Genomic DNA, 17,177 nt, shown 5'->3' with positions numbered 1-17,177 from the left:
AATTGCTGCCTCACAGCGCCAGAGACCCGGGTTCCATCCTGACTACGGGTGCTGTCTGTACGGATTTTGTACGTTCTCCCCGTGACCCACGTGGGTTTTCTCCGGGTGCTCCGGTTTCCTCCCACATTCCAAAGACATGCAGGTTTATGACAATAGGTGCAGGAGTAGGCCATTCGGCCCTTCATGCCAGCACCGCCATTCAATGTGATCATGGCTGATCATCCCCAATCAGTACCCCGTTCCTGCCTTCTCCTCATATCCCCTGACTCCGCTATTTTCAAGAGCTCCCTCTTGAAAGTTTGTAGGTGAATTGGCTGTTGTAATTGTACATCATCCCTGTGTGTACGATAGTGTTAGTGTGCGTGGATCGCAGGGGGAAAGACACAGAATTTGGGCAGTCTGGCATTGAACAGCCAGAATAAATTCTCCAGTTGCAGCGTCCGATCCCTGCAAAAAAACAAGACCAACCAGATATGCAGGGTAGACAAAAATCCTGGAGAAACTCAGCGGGTGAGGCAGCATCTATGGGGAGAAGGAATAGGCGACGTTTCGGGTTGAGACCCTTCTTCAGACTGATCAGTTTCTCCAGCATTTTTGTCCAACTTTGATTTTTCCAGCATCTGCAGTTCTTTTTTAACCAAATATACAGAGACTGATTTCTTATTGTGACGAACATTGGGGAAATCCGTGGACGAGGATGTTTATAGCGTTGGGACGTTCTCCTTATAGAATCTGAAGAAGGGCCTCGACCCGAAATGTCACCCATTCCTTCTCTCCAGAGATGCTGCCCGTCCCACTGAGTTACTCCAGCTTTTTGTGTCTATCTTTGGTTTAAACTAGCATCTCCAGTTCCTTTCTCCACCATTCCTGACATTCCCTACCATTCAAGTGTGCAGGGATCGCTGGTCAGTGCGGACACGGTGGGCCGAAAGGCCTGTTTCTGCACTGTATCTCTAAACTAAACTAAACCAAACCAAACCAAAATAGACACTAAAAGCTGGGGTAACTCAGCGGGACAGGCAGAATCCCTGAACAGAAGGAATTGGTGACGTTTTGAGTCGAGACTAAAGTAGGGTCTCAACTCGAAACGCCACCCATTCCTTCTCTCCAGAGATGCTGCCTGTCCCGCTGGGTCACCAGCTTTTTGTGTGTATCTTCGGTTTAAACTGGCATCTGCAGTTCCTTCTTACACAAAAGTAAACTAAAGCGCAGATGCTGGTTTACACTGAAGAAAGACACAAAATGCTGGAGTAACACTGCAGGACAGGCAGCATTTCTGGAGAGAAGGAATGACTAACTGAGTGACATACTCCTCCGCTGCCTATTAGACAGGCGTGTATCACCTTCTGTATGAATCCCACATGGACATTTGCAGTGAAGGCAGTGGGTGATGTCGCACAGATCACATTCTAACTGGATCATCACATTCTCAAATGACCTTTACAAACAGCTGTGTGGAACGACACTGCACATGTTAACAGCATTATCCAACACACATTCACTGTGCAGAGGAAGTACAATTCTAAGAAGGAATGTAACATCTAGTCTTGATAAAATATTTTAAGTCCAAACAGATGGATTTTTGACCTCACAAACAAAATAAATATGGCAACAAATGAAATTGGACAAAATAAATATTTCAACATTTTTTTTCTTCTCAGAGTGTACCTGGATATATCTATCTATCTATCTATCTATCTATCTATCTATCTATCCTCTGTGTGTGTGTGTGTATGTGTGTGCGTGTGTTTGTGGGTGTATGTCAGATTCGGCCTTTGATTCCTTGGTCCGCCAAAACCACACGCTGAAACGCCGTGATTTCTTCCATTTCGCTAGCTAATTCACTTTTACATTCACTCATGCACTCCTCAAAACATTTGGACAATTTTATGTACACATATTTTAATAAAATCTTCCATCCCCAACTAACTCATTTTGTCACCGCCTACTGCCCACCCAACATAACTCAGTACTCGGGGTCTGAAGTGCTCTGCTCGAAAAACGCCGACATTTTCCCGTACCGCTGATGCCCGGCCCGGCTCTGTCACGATGCCTCAAACCAAACAGCCAGCATGACGGAGCCGGCGTGTCAGAAGCGCCGAGGATGCGAGGCCTCACAGTTTCTGATGGGGCTGCTTTCACAGACTTTACCGTCAGCGGCACGGACAACTTCGGATCCAGCAGCAGAGTGGCCCCATTAATGCATTCATTCCACAGTGAGTTCAGTTCGGTAACAACTGATCTGGCTCAGTACGTTCAAGTGGACTTGCGGTCTCAGACATCTGCTGACTACGGACAAAACACACTTAATCAGCCAACCCGAACAGGAAGACAATATTTGAGCACCCCCCAACCTTCTGTGTCAAATGCTTGCCCCGCAACTCTCCTTTCAACTTTGCCCCTCTCACCTTAAAGCTGTGCCCTCTGGTCTTTGACATTTCTATCCTGGTAAAAAGGTTCTGACTGTCTACCCTATCTATGCCTCTCATCGTGTGTGGGGTAATGTGCTGTCAGGGGTGGTGGTGGAGGCAGATACGATAGTGGTGTTTAAGAGGCTTTTGGCTAGGGACATGGATACGTGGAGAATGGAGGGATATGGATCACGTGCAGGCAGAGGAGATTAGTTTAACTTGGCGTCATGTTCAGCACGGACTTTGTGGGCCGAAGTTGTCTCACCTCAACCCGACCAGAAACATGGACTGGTTTCTCTTTCCACCGATGCTGCCTGACCGACTGAGTTCTTCCAGTACTTCTGACTTAGTTTCAGACGCGGGCAGTTTAATTTTCTCCCTGACCTCTTTAACTCTCTCCTTTAAGATTAAAGTCTCAATTTAAGGACAAGCCATCAAAAGCATAACGGGAATACAAGGAACTGCAGATGCTGGTTTACACTGACGATTAACACAACATGCTGGAGTAACTCAGCGGGACAGGCAGCATTTCTGGAGAGAATGAATGCGTGACGTTTCTGGTCGAGACGTGTCCAGCTGACGTGACTCCAGGCTACAACGTGGGACAGGGTGATTTTCCAGACCAGAGCTGTGAACAATAACTAGATTATCTCTGGGGATTAGCCTCGTGATTCTGATTCACATGATCTTTGTCGTCGCTCACTGGGGCCCGGGCGGGAACCAGGAGGTCATTGTACTCACAAGGCTGGAGACTGGGTGAGTCTAGAGTGCAGGGCGCTTCTACAGTGGCTAGTGTCAAGTGTGTGTGTGTGGTGGGGGAGAGAGAGAGAGTGGAGAGCAAAGATCCTATAGCAGAGCAAGATAGGCTACTCCTGCTAAATGCAATGGGCTGACGTGTAGTAGCTATGGAGGGGATCATGGGCATTTTTCCCCGCCCATTTTAGCAACCTGAGCCTACCTGACCCGACCCGACTCGCAGTGTAATCAATGTTGTGTGGGTTAGATTCATAAATCTGCCAGTTCAAACTTCTTGTCAAGAATAAAATTGACAAGATCTTTGGTGGAGAGTGCGGAGCGAGCAAAGATCATATCTTTAGGTGGGAGAGGGAGAGAGAGGGAAGGGGAGGGATAGAGAGAAGGAAGGGGAGGAGGATAGTGTGTATCAAAGATCTTATAGGATCTCTGGTGCGTATGTACAGAGAGCGCAGACCAAAGATCCTATAGCAGAGCTCCGCTATAGGATCTTTGGCGCAGACGGCGGAACCCCGGCCTGTGGATGTGAGAGAGAGAGAGAGAGACTGCCGGTGTTTGTGTCAGTTTAAGGTACAGAGTCTGGTGCGGTGTGTGGGTCCCAGTGTGTGGTGGGGGTCCCAGTGTGTGTGGGTTCCAGTGTGTGGGTCCCAATGTGTGGTGGGGGGTCCCAGTGTGGGGGTCCCAGTGTGTGTGGGGGTGGGGGGGGGTCCCAATGTGTGGTGGGGGGTCCCAATGTGTGGTGGGGGGGGTCCCAGTGTGTGTGGGGGTTCCCAGTGTGTGGTGGGGGGGGTCCAGTGTGTGGTGGGGGGGGTGTGTGTGGGGGGGGGTGTGGGGGTGGGGGGGGGTCCCAATGTGTGGTGGGGGGGTCCCAGTGTGTGGGGGGGGGTCCCAGTGTGTGTGGGGGGTCCCATGTGTGGTGGTGGGGGGGTCCAGTGTGTGGTGGGGGGTCCCAGTGTGTGTGTGGGTCCCAGTGTGTGTGTGTGGGTCCCAGTGTGTGTGTGTGGGTCCCAGTGTGTGGTGGGGGGTCCCAGTGTGTGGGGGGGTCCCAGTGTGTGGTGGGGGGGTCCCAGTGTGTGTGGGGGTCCCAGTGTGTGTGTGGGTCCCAGTGTGTGGTGGGGGGGGTCCCAGTGTGTGGTGTGGGGGTCCCAGTGTGGTGTGGGGGTCCCAGTGTGTGGTGGGGGCAGGTGGGGTGTGGGGGTCCCAGTGTGTGGTGGGGGGGTCCCAGTGTGGTGTGGGGGGTCCCAGTGTGTGTGTGTGGGTCCCAGTGTGTGTGGGGGGGTCCCAGTGGGGTGGGGGTCCCAGTGTGTGTGGGGGGTGTGTGTGGTGGGGGGTCCCAGTGTGTGTGGGGGTCCCAGTGTGTGTGTGGGGGGGGTCCCAGTGTGTGTGGGGGGGGTCCCAGTGTGTGTGTGGGTCCCAGTGTGTGTGTGGGGGGGTCCCAGTGTGGGTCCCAGTGTGTGGGGGGGGGGTCCCAGTGTGTGTGTGGGTCCCAGTGTGTGGGGGGTCTCCAGGTCAGGCCCGCACCTGAACATTACCTGGTGCGACCCAGAACCGCGGGTAATGTTCCCGCCGCGGCGCTCACTCACCCCCTGATCATAGACAATAGGTGCAGAAGTAGAGCACCGCCATCCAATACGATCATGGCTGATCATCCAGAATCAGTACCCCGTTCCTGCTTTCTCCCCATATCCCTTGATTCCTTTAGCCCCAAGAGCTAAATCTAACTCTCTCTTGAAAACATCCAGTGAATCAGCCTCCACTGCCTTCTGTGGCAGGGAATTCCACCGATTCACAACTTTCTGGGTGAAAATGTTTTTCCTCTTCTCAGTCCTAAATGGCCTATCGCTTTAAACTGTGACCCCTGGTTCTGGACTCCCCCAACATGGGGAACATGTGCAAGGCGCCTCATTATGAATGGGTGTAACCACATTCTGGGAAATAGATAATGGAAATGAAATTTCAAGTCAAGTCAAGTTTATTTGCCACATACACATACGAGATGTGCAGTGAAATGAAAGTGGCAATGCTTGCGGACTTTTGTGCAAAAGACAAACAACCAAACAACCAAACAAATTATAAACACAATCATAACACACATATTCTTTTACATAATAAATAATGGAAGGAAAAACGTTCTCCTGGCATCAGAGTGCTAGATCAGCCACCTCCTCCCGGTAGGCCTTGTCGTCGTTGTCTGAGATTACGTCAATAAAAGTTAACTCTTCCCCCTGTGAACATCAACCGTCTCAACTTTTCCCACTCCCCATACCTACTCTAATCTCCCCCCTCCAAAACTCCTTCTCTCCAGAGATGCTGCCTGGCCTGTTGAGTTACTCCAGCATTTTGTGTCTAAAAGCCTGGTCATTGTCAGTAATATCGAGGGCAAAGTGCATGTTTAAGGGCCTGTTCCACTTTCACCACCTAATTCACGACCTCTGCCGAGTTTGCCCTTGACTCATACTTGCAGCATGGTCGTTATAAGGTCGTGGGTAGGTCGTAGCAGGCCTTGATGCTAGTCGTGGGTTCTTGTGGCATCATGAATGTGATGAAAAACGTCCACGAGTGAAACAGGTCGTGAAAGTGGAGCGGCTGGGCTTGTACACGCTAGAGGCAGGAAACATGTTCCCGATGTTGGGGGAGTCCGGAACCAGGGGCCACGGTTTAAGAATAAGGAGTAAGCCATTTAGAACGGAGACAAGGAAACACTTTTTCTCACAGAGAGTTGTGAGTTTGTGGAATTCTCTGCCTCAGAGGGCGGTGGAGGCAGATTCTCTGGATGCTTTCAAGAGAGAGCTAGATAGGGCTCCTAGAAATAGCAGAGTCAGGGGATATGGGGAGAAGGCAGGAACAGGGTACTGATTGGGGATGATCACCCATGTCGGGGCGGCCCAGCCCGAGGCTGAAGACGGTACGGTACTCACATGAGGGTGGCTGGGACGGTGTTCTGGTGGCGGTGGCCTGAGTCCGGGGTTCGGCCGCGGGCCAGCGGCTGCGTCTGCAGGACTGGTGGGCGGAAGCTTCAACCACCCCGGGCCGCGGTGTTTGAGCCGCGGGACTGTTATAACATCGCCCGAGCGGTATCGCCCCAGCGCAGAGGGAGAAGAGGAGGGAAGAGACTGCAGACCTAAGACTTTTGCCTCCATCACAGTGAGGAGATGCTGGGTGGACTCACTGTGGTGGATGTTAATATGTGTTTATTGTTGTTTTATTGTATTATATGTATGACTGCTGCAATTTCGTTCAGACTTTGGTCTGAATGACAATAAAGACTATCTAATCATGATCACATTGAATGGCGGTGCTGGCTCGAAGGGTTAAATGGCCTACTCCTGCACCTATTTTCTATTGACAGACCTTTATTGTACTCATAATATTTCCATTTTAAAGGTACACTACAGTCAGAACAATTAAAAACATGACATATATAGTAAAAACATGACATACATGGTAAGTACCAGACTGATTCCTGGGATGTCAGGACTTTCATATGAAGAAAGACTGGATAGACTCGGCTTGTACTCGCTAGAATTCAGAAGATTGAGGGGGGATCTTATAGAAACTTACAAAATTCTTAAGGTGTTGGACAGGCTAGATGCAGGAAGATTATTCCCGATGTTGGGGAAGTCTAGAACTAGGGGTCACAGTTTAAGGATAAGAGGGAAGTCTTTTAGGACCGAGATGAGAAAATCATTTTTTACACAGATAGTGGTGAATCTGTGGAATTCTCTGCCACAGAAGGTAGTTGAGGCCAGTTCATTGGCTATATTTAAGAGGGAGTTAGATGTGGCCCTTATGGCTAAAGGGATCAGAGGGTATGGAGAGAAGGCAGGTACAGGATACTGAGTTGGATGATCAGCCATGATCATATCGAATGGTGGTGTAGGCTCGAAGGGCCGAATGGCCCACTCCTGCACCTATTTTCTATGTTTCTATGTAAAAACACAAAACATTGTAGACAATTAAAAATAAAACATTATAATTTAAACATGTGAAAATCAAACACCAGAATAAAAAGAAGGAAAGGAGAGATTTGAAAGGGTACATAGAACAACTGAAAGAAAGATTTGAGATGTGTGGAGCAAGCTTATTTACAGAGTGGCGGATGCCGGGAATGCCCTGCCTGGGACCTCTGTACCGCTAATATCCTCTAACTCTTTAATATAAACTCTGCTTGGTAGCAATTTGAATCTAAAACATCTAGTTCTATTCTTCTTGCGTATGGCGTGCACAGCCTAAAGTTGTAGGTCAACTTGTTCTACTTGATAGACAATAGGTGCAGGAGTAGGCCATTCGGCCCTTCGAGCCAGCACCACCATTCAATGTGATCATGGCTGATCATCCACAATCAGTACCCCGTTCCTGCCTTCTCTCCATATCCCCTGACTCCGCTATCTTTAAGAGCCCTATCTAGCTCTCTCTTGAAAGTGTCCAGAGAACCGGCCTCCACCGCCCTCTGAGGCAGAGAATTCCATCTTTTGTTTGTGCACGTCGGGTTGATTACATTAGTCGAAACGGTGAAGGTTGTAATCTCCCACCCCATCTACCGGTAGTTTTATTGAAAATAATTCATTGTCACAAAATATTCACCACTAGCCTCGGTGGTAGGATTGGAGGTTGGAGTGGTCTATAAATGATTTGCCATTCCAAGGCTATGTTGGTGTTGTGATGAGCAGTTGTAGCGGGTGAACAGTAATGTTGGGTTTGTCTACCCTGCAGTTGGGCGAGATGCCGGTGGACATTCAGGGGATGATGCACTTGGTGCAGCACATCTCTGAGGTGGAGAAGATGCACGTAGCCATTAAGAACTCTGCCAGAGGAGCGCTGTTAGCCGGAGCCATCGCCTTTGCCGGTGGCCTGGTGGGAGGCCCGCCCGGGATCGCAGTCGGTAAGTTTAGTCTGGAGATACAGCATGGAAATGGGCCCTTCGGCCCAGCGAGTCCATGCCGACCAACAATCGCCCGTTCACACTGGTTCTATGTTATCTCACTCCTCACACAAACATCACCTCTCCACGTCCTCCACAGGTTCTAGTCTGGTTTCACTCTCGTCCTGCTGAATTTCACACTCTGCATAACTCGTTATCACCTTCCACACAGCCAACAATGAACCATTGTGGGCTCCACCTTTCCTTGACCTTCCTTGCTACCTTTGATTTGACCTTTTGCATATCTCTCATTCATTCGTTTCATGTACCTTTCATATCTCTCGTTTCCCTTTCCCTTGACTCATAGTTTGAAGAAGGGTCTCTACTCAAAACGTCACCTATTCTCTTTCTCCAGAGACGCTGCCTGACCCGCTGAGTTACTCCAGATTTTGTTCTATACTCTATAATTACACACTATCCTTATTGGTACGAATACTATTGATCTTCCATCGTCAATGGATTTAAATCCTAGAACTCCAGAGTCTGGACCCAAAACATTGACCATGCCTTTCGCTCCACAGATGCTGCCTGACCCACTGAGTTTCACCAGCTGTTTAAAAAGGAACTGCAGAGGCTGGAAAATCGAAGGTAGACAAAAATGCTGGAGAAACTCAGCGGGTGAGGCAGCATCTATGGAGCGAAGGAAATAGGCAAAGTTTCGGGTCGAGACCCTTCTTCAGAGTGAAGAACCGTCTCAACTCGAAACGTTGCCTATTTTCTTCGCTCCACAGAAGCTGAGTTACACCAGCGGCTTGTTTTTGCTCCAGATTCCAGATGTATTTTGTGTCACCACAGTAGTTGGGCAGCTTGTGGAAAGAGACATTACTGGGCCCATTCACCTCCTCCTGTTGACGACCTAATTGTGTTAGTAAGTTCTCGTGTGTACACCAGCTAATCATGAGATACCTGCTATGTCACTTCCCTGGCTGACTTGACAATGGATCTTTGGTCAAGGGACCTTGGACTGCTGGAACAGAGTCATAGAGTTATCCAGCACGGAAACAGGCCCTTCTGCCCAACTCATCCACACTGGCCAAGATGCCCCATCTACGCTAGTCCCATCTACCCGCTTTTGGCCCATATCCCTCTAAACCTTTCCTAACCATGTAGCTGTCCAAGTGTCTTATACATATTGTTCTAGTCCCTGCCCCAACTACCTCCCCTGGCAGCTCGTTCCATACAGCCACCGCCCTTTGTGAGGAAACATTTGCTCTTCAGGTTCATATTAAATCTTCCACCTCTCATCTTAAACCGATCCCCTCTGGTTCATGCTTCCCCAACTCTGGGTAAAAGACTGGAGAATTTAGAAGACCGTAGACAAATGTCAAACAGTCCCTTCGGCCCACCGAGTCCGTGCTGACCAGTGATCCCCGCACACTAACACTATCCTACACACACTGGGGACAATTTACAATGATACCAAGCCGATTAACCTACAAACCTGCACATCTTTGGAGTGTGGGAAGAAACCAGAGCATCTGGAGAAAACCCACGCAAGTCACGGGGAGAACGTACAAACTCCGTACAGACAGCACCCATAGTCAGGATCGAACCCGGGTCTCTGGTGCTGTGAGGCAGCAACTCTACCGCTGCGCCACCCTGCTACCCTGCCTCCAAATTATTCATTGTAAAGATAGAAACTAAATGCTCTTCCCTCGCCTTTGCTTTCCCCAGGGGGTGCGTTCGGTGGTCTGTTGGGGGCGTGGATGACCAGCGGACAATTTAAACCAGTGCCGCAGATCCTGATGGAGCTGCCACCAAACCAACAGCTGATGCTTTCTAATGACGTGAACAACATTATCCAGCACCTGGACTGGACCGATGTTGTCCAGCTGACATCGTTAGTGATGGGAAACGCTGTCCTGAAGCAGCAGGTCCTGGCAGCAATCTGTAGTTTCTTCATGAATCAACTCAATGCAGAGGTACAATATCAGGACTGAGACCAACTTGTACTTCAAATATGGATTGCATTGCGTGGATAGGTACATAGTGTGTTGCCGACTGAATCAAGGATCCGTAGAGAATGCTAGCTCGATTATTCTGCTGCAATTTTGGGTACTTCTGCTGTTTTCAATATTGGGGTCATTTGGTGGCGTGTGTGGCTCCAAGTCCAATATTCAGCACCGTTGATTTAAATGGAACTGAACAATAAGTTAAGTATTGAACTGGTGGCCAATGCAATATTGTCGATCATAGCCCCATCATCCAGGATCAATAACCACCCCAATATATCAGCTTCTGGATTAATTGTATTTATTTTAATTGGTCAGTTGCCTTCTCTTGCCTTTATATTTGTTGATCGTTAATGAATTGGAAATGGACTGGGTTCACAAGAAGGGAAAGATCTGCTGAAGCGTTCAGGAAACTCTAGGAGAACTGGTTCTATTTTTAAAAGGCTTGTTAATAATCTTTTAATTAATGTGGCGAAACTTGATAAAGATGGTACTTGGAGTGATAATTTAAAACTATGCTTTGTAGTTACTGGGAATGTAATACCTCACCAACCAGACATCTCACTGAAGCTGGTGGAAGGAGACGGTACACTAGATTCTGAAGATAGATCAAAATGCTGGAGTAACTCAGGAGGACAGGCAGCATCTCTGGAGATATAGATCTTCTTCTTGTGTATGGCATGCATAGCCTAAAGTTGTACGCCAACTTGTTCTATTTGATCTTGTTTGTGCACATTGGGATATATATATATAGTACTCTGGATAACCTAACATAAATTACATAAACATAGACAATAACATTGCAAAGTCAAAAGTAATGCCATGCCCACAAGTGAATATAGTTTGGAGCCTATTTGGAGGTGATGTTGTATTGGGATGAACATTGCAAGTGGTAGATGATGAGCTGCTGATATAACGAGTGTTTTTTTAGAGTTGCGATCAACTGTTGAAGATTTCATCACCGCCTCAACTTCTGCTTTATCGATGGTGGGAAGGAGGTGAGGAGTCAGGAGATGACCAGTTTCAAGAATACTTGACTCGGCTCTTGTGACCACAGTTTCTTTGTGACTGATCCAGTTAGATAGCCACTGAGTGTTCTGTTCCGATGTAGGAAGTGTTGGCAGTGATGATGCCACTAATGTTTAGACAAGGTGGTCATCTCGGACACACTGGGACATGGGCATTGCCTGGAATATTTGATTGTGTGAAAGGTAGTAATTGTAACCATATAACCATATAACAATTACAGCACGGAACCAGGCCATCTCGACCCTTCTAGTCCGTGCCGAACAATATTCTCCCCTAGTCCCATATACCTGCGCTCAGAGCATAACCTTCCATTCCCATCCCGTCCATATAACTATCCAATTTATTTTTAAATGATAAAAACGAACCTGCCCCCACCACCTTCACTGGAAGCTCATTCCACACAGCCACCACTCTTTGAGTAAAGAAGTTCCCCCTCATGTTACCCCTAAACTTCTGTCCCTCAATTCTCAAGTCATGTCCCCTTGTTTGAATCTTCCCTACTCTCAGTGGGAAAAGCTTTTCCACGTCAACTCTGTCTATCCCTCTCATCATTTAAAAAACCTATATCAAGTCCCCCCTTAACCTTCTGCGCTCCAAAGAATAAAGCCCTAACTTGTTCAACCTTTCTCTGTAATTGTAGTAGTAGTAGTAGTAATAATAGCAGTAGTAGTAGTAGTGGTAGTAGTAGTACTAGTAATAGTAATAGTAGTAGTAATAGTAGTAGCAGTAGTAGTAGTAGTAGTAGTATATATTTTATTTTGCACATGTAAAACACAAAGTTAAAAACAAGGCAAAAAATCAATGAAATGAACAATAAATCTAGACACAACTCATTACATTCTCATAAACATCACAAATTAATTCTTATGTTTGAAAAGGAGTAGGAGGAAGTATACTTATTTATTCCAACCGCTTCTCCGCTACTCCTCAATTAATTCACAAACTTTAGCTCATCTACATATATATATATAAATACACAAACATATACATACATGTATCCATACATAAGCCACATACATACACATATACACGCACCCATACATACACGCGTACAGTTAATAAACAATTATCTAAATTCTATGTACAAGGCGAATATCCCACTGTGTTGAGAAACTAAACTTATCTGTCATCACGGCCCTTCCTCATTCTTAAATCTCTGGAAAATATTTTTTTTGCACTTCTTCTTAAACTGAGTAATGTCTGTGCTTTGCTTGAGTTCCACATCCAAATCATTCCACAACTCTACCCCACAGCTTGAAATACACAAACATTTCATAGTTGTGCAAACACAAAGTTTCTTTAAATTAAACTTTCTTCTCAAATTATAACCACCCTCCCTGGTAAAGAACATTGTATGTATATTACCTGGTCGTAAACTATTTCTTGCTTTATACATTATTTGTGCTATACATTAAATTCTACTAGATCCATAAACTTAAAGGCATTTGACTTTAAAATCGGAGAGTTGGTGAGTTCATGAATGCTGGAGAAACTCAGCAGGTGAGGCAGCATCTATGGAGCAAAGGAATAGGTGATGTTTCGGATCTCGACCCGAAACGTCACCTATTCCTTCATCAGTCTGAAGAAGGGTTTCCACCCGAAACATCACCTATTCCTGTGTTCCATAGATGCTGCCTCGCCCGCTGAGTTTCTCCAGCATTATTGTCTACCTTCGATTTTTCCAGCATCTGCAGTTCCTTCTTAAACATTATTAACTATCCTTATGGCCCATTGTGGCAGTCTGCACAATAGGGCGCTTGTGTAAGTGTTACCCCGATACTCCACACAGCAATTTGGAAATGGCAGTACAAGCGAACATTGCTTTGTGATTCAGAATGTTCCTTGTTCTTCCCAAGACTGCAATGCTCCTTGACAGCTTTGCTCGCATGTTTTATATGAGATTTCCAGCAGATTTTGTGGTTTAATATCACACCTAGAAATATATTTTCATATATAGTCTTTCTATATCAACACCATCTGCCCTCGCTTGGACCTGTGTGTTTATTTTAAAATATCCAAACAACACAATCTTTGTTTAGTTCAAATTTAATGATAATTTGCTTATGTCAAACCACCTTTTTAATTTTCTAATTTCTGATGTGATCTCCTCCAAAACCTGCTGTAAATTCTCCCCAGCTCAAAAGATATTAATATTGTTCGCAAATGAAACAAATTTAAATATTTTTGATACTCTACATATATAATTTATATACAGAATGAACAATTTTGGTCGTAATACTGACCACTGAGGTTCTCCGCAAGGAATATCCAAGCATGTTGATTTATGCTCGCCTATCTTCACAAACTGTTGCCTGATACTTAAATAGTTTCTCAACCAATTCAACTGATAGATACTGTACCTTTCCAATTTATCATGTAATGTATTGTGATCAATGGTAACAAAAGCTTTTTTAGATCTATAAATACTCCCACTGCAGACTTTTTTTGTCTATACGATTAGTAATTTCTTCTTTTAACCCGATTATCGCCATACATATTGATATGTTTCAAGTCAAGAAAGTTTATTGTCACGTGTCCCAGATAGTAGGAATGTTACAAAATTTGGAGATTTTTAAAATCAAGCCTGTAATTTATCCCATCAGATAAAAGCATAAAAATAACTTTAATTTGATACCTAATTAGTCTCCTTTTATTGAATTTCTTCAACAACACAATGGTTGAACACAAACTCAAAACCGACGCTTGGGTTGGGTGAGCGAGCGTATGGAAGGGCAGTGGGATATATCTCCGCTTCTTTCACTTCTTCGTTAGTTCTGGGGTTTTCCTTTTTTCTTTTTCGTGTTTTTCTTGAAATTCTTTCTTTTCTTTCTCTTTTCTTCTTTCGTTCCCTTTTTTCCCGATCTAGTTATTAGTTCATAAAACGTTAAAGCTGAAGCAGTACGAAAATAGTATAACTGTTATGGCGATCATTCTCTTTCTGTACAATTGCTCCTAATAAAAATAAATTTAAAAAAAATTAAAAATTGATACCTAATTCACTTTCATATCTTCAGTATTAAAAAAGTTATGGCCATTTTCATACTCGGAAATTAGCATCTTGTTCCCTATTGATTTTCCATTGACTTAACACAAAAGCTATGATCGAGGACAGTCAAAAGCCCATAACTTTCTTAAAAATTAGGAGAACTGAATGAAATATTCAGTTATTATAGATTGAAGCATTCTGAAACAAATATGAAACATCTTACTTGGATGACCTGAAATTAAAGCATATTATTAGTTAGTTACCTAATTGTAGCTAATTACAAAATTAACCGTTGTGACGGAAATAGTAATAAATTCCCAGACTGCCTTGAAAATTCAAAAATGTGATATTCTCAAGATCAGAACTTTAATATTATTGTATTATATGCTGTAAGTCTGTAACAGACAGGTAAAGAAATTACATTTTCTAGCAAAAGACCAAGTCTTTATGGAGAAGATCAGTTGCTAGCTGGTACATTGGAATATCATAATCAGTGGCATCATCATACTCCTCAGATTGTAACCAATAAGCAACTCTGTACACCTATTTTTTCCTCAACTTTTCAATTTTCGCATTGGAAACTACAAGATTTTGCTCTTCCAACCACGCATGACATGCCTTTCTGCCCACTACTTTCCCATTAAGAATGTCCTGTAGATCATCACATTTGGAGTAGTCCAAATCCGGATAATCTCTGCGAATGCTGTCTAAATCAGTCTCTTTTGCTGGGCGTTTGGATTGACAATTTTGCATTTCTTCTTCGGAGACATCTGTTTAAAATGTAAAGGAAAAAACCCACTGAACAGCATTTACAGAAACAAGTTATAATTTGCAGTTTTAGAAAAAAAGGTAGAAATGATAAAGTTAAACGCTATAACAAATAGTAAATACCCAACAAAAAAATCATATTCATCAGTTTCATCTAAATTAAATTACTAGATCTAAACATCTATCAATTATTGTTCTTAAGAAAAGGCTAACATTTTTAAATAGCCTAAGTATCCAAATAACAAATAACAAACTGATCCCATTCACACAAGAATTCACAATATAACATGATTTTAAAATCTCACTTTGTCATGAATTTATATGCCAAATGGAAGGAATTTAATGTTTAATTCCCATGAATTAATCCAGAAACATCCACTCTCAAGATAATCAAAATGATTATTTTTTGCACAATACATCTGACTAAAAAATAATGAATTTGATTATCTTGAGAGTGGATGTTTCTGGAATGTGATCGATTGGAATGTTGCTGTTGCCATATATTTTAAGCCCATATCGGCAGGCAAGACACGATTTGTAGGGGGGCCTAAATAACATTTTCGCATCATAAGATTAAAATGAAGCCACACCAAAAAGCAAGATAATATGATAAATAAATGACATACCTTTTGTTTTGTCCTGATATTGTAATCCGTGATGTTGAAGACCTTTTTAATCGCGTTTAATCCAGCGAATCGTCCAGCAAATTGTTTTTTTTTAAAACGGGAACGGTAGAGTGAATGATTTTTATTCACCAGCTCGCAGCCCAAGGACATCCCTCTCCGACAACCAATGCAAACCTGCATTTTAACCCCGCCCCCTCCACAAAGCCTCCGGAATCGTACGCGCAGGGAGTGGCAGATTTGTAGCGCCGCTGATAGTAGGTTTAGTAGCAACGCTACAGATAGGACAATTAAATTCTTGCTTGCTGCAGCACAACAGAATATTGTAGGCATAAATACAGATCAGTGTGTTCATATACCATATATCTATATTACTAAAAGTCTGATCTTTACCACTTCTTATTGTTCTGTATATTGATTTTAGAAAAAACGCTGCCACTTACGGCTGTGATTTTTGGCCATTTTACTCGGAGTCCCCCTCCGCTCATCAGGTGTCGAGGATTTTTCCCATCGATGAAAAATAAAAGAGTTATTAGTTTTTTAAAAATGTTGAGATTCTCTCTCTCCTGTCAATCACGCCATGAAGGCCATGACCCTTCTGGTCAGAGGGGGGTGGGGGACTATAAAACCCAGAAGTGTGGGCGTGGCTCAGTCTCTGCAAGATGGAGGAGGGAGAGATCACAACTCGCTGTCTTTATTGGCCTTGCATCCTGCTTGAAATGGTATGAAACTGCACTTGAATTTGGTGGACTTGCACCCTGCTTGAAATTTCAAGGAATAGCCGTGAGTCAACTGCCAGTCCATGAGCCGTGAGTGAGTGAGCTGCAAGCACAACAGGCTTGAGTGCTGCCAGCAAAAGAATCCATTCGGCCCACAATGTCCATACTGTCTTTACTTTGTGTACTAGTCATGTCTACTATTTATTTCATTCCCCTTACATGTTTTTCCTCTACCTGCTAAATTTTTGTACGGTGTCCTTGAGACTCTTGAAAGGTGCCCATAAATAAAATGTATTATTACTATTATTATTATTATTATACTAGCCCTCTGGAAACCAGTCCCTTCAGCCCATAACACCCATACTAGCGCTCCAGAAAGCACCCCCCCCCCCCCCACTGGCCATGAATAGAATAGAATAGAATAGAATGCAAACCTAGGTTGGAACGAAATATCATTTCTACAGTTTTTTTACATTCCAAAACAATCCAAGACCCACACTTAACACAGTTTACATAAACATCCATCACAGTGAGTCGCCAACATCTCCTCACTGTGATGGAAGGGAAAGTCTTTATCTCTTCCCTTTGTTCCTTCTCCCGTGGTCCAGCAGTCCAACTGCAGTGTCGAGGCGAACTGGGACTCCAATGTTAAAGCCCCCGGCGGGCGATGGTAAATCCTGAGGCCGTTTAAGCCACGCCGGGCGATGTTAGGCCCCGGCTCCATGTCCTTAAACCCACGGTTCCAGCGGGAGAAGTCGCCGTTGGGGAGCTCAGAAAAGCGGTCTCCCACCGGGGACCTGCGAGCTCCCGATGTTCCCGTCCACCGGGTCTGCGGCCGGTGCCTCCGAACTACAAAAGTCGGGTCGCAGCCGCGCGCCACCACATCTCTTCCCGCTCCGAAGTTGGCCTAAAAACTGACGCAAGAATACATTTGAACAAAGTAAAAAGAATAAAAAGACAGACGAATAGCACGAGCCGCTTGCAGTTAGGAGGGAGCGCAAATACCAACAATAGT

General features: G+C 44.9%; 1 protein-coding gene across 2 annotated transcripts; it reads left to right on the top strand.

Annotated features, from left to right (window-relative positions):
* The first annotated feature begins 3,013 nt into the window (after window positions 1–3,013).
* Window positions 3,014–16,466, top strand: LOC129704973 (protein C19orf12 homolog). Of its 2 annotated transcripts, none has more exons than XM_055648338.1 (3): window positions 3,014–3,167; window positions 7,878–8,046; window positions 9,760–16,466. In XM_055648338.1, exons 2-3 carry the CDS (start codon window positions 7,887–7,889, stop codon window positions 10,023–10,025), a joined length of 426 nt encoding a protein of 141 aa, XP_055504313.1. In that variant the 5' UTR covers window positions 3,014–3,167; window positions 7,878–7,886; the 3' UTR covers window positions 10,026–16,466. The 2 variants fall into 2 exon arrangements, with proteins under 2 accessions (XP_055504313.1, XP_055504312.1); XM_055648337.1 differs by lacking the exon at window positions 3,014–3,167 and adding an exon at window positions 3,583–3,734.
* The last annotated feature ends 711 nt before the right edge of the window (window positions 16,467–17,177 follow it).

Source organism: Leucoraja erinacea, chromosome 17 (assembly GCF_028641065.1).
Source record: "Leucoraja erinacea ecotype New England chromosome 17, Leri_hhj_1, whole genome shotgun sequence".
NCBI lineage: Eukaryota > Metazoa > Chordata > Chondrichthyes > Rajiformes > Rajidae > Leucoraja > Leucoraja erinaceus.
This window is presented reverse-complemented; position numbering and strand designations above follow the sequence as displayed.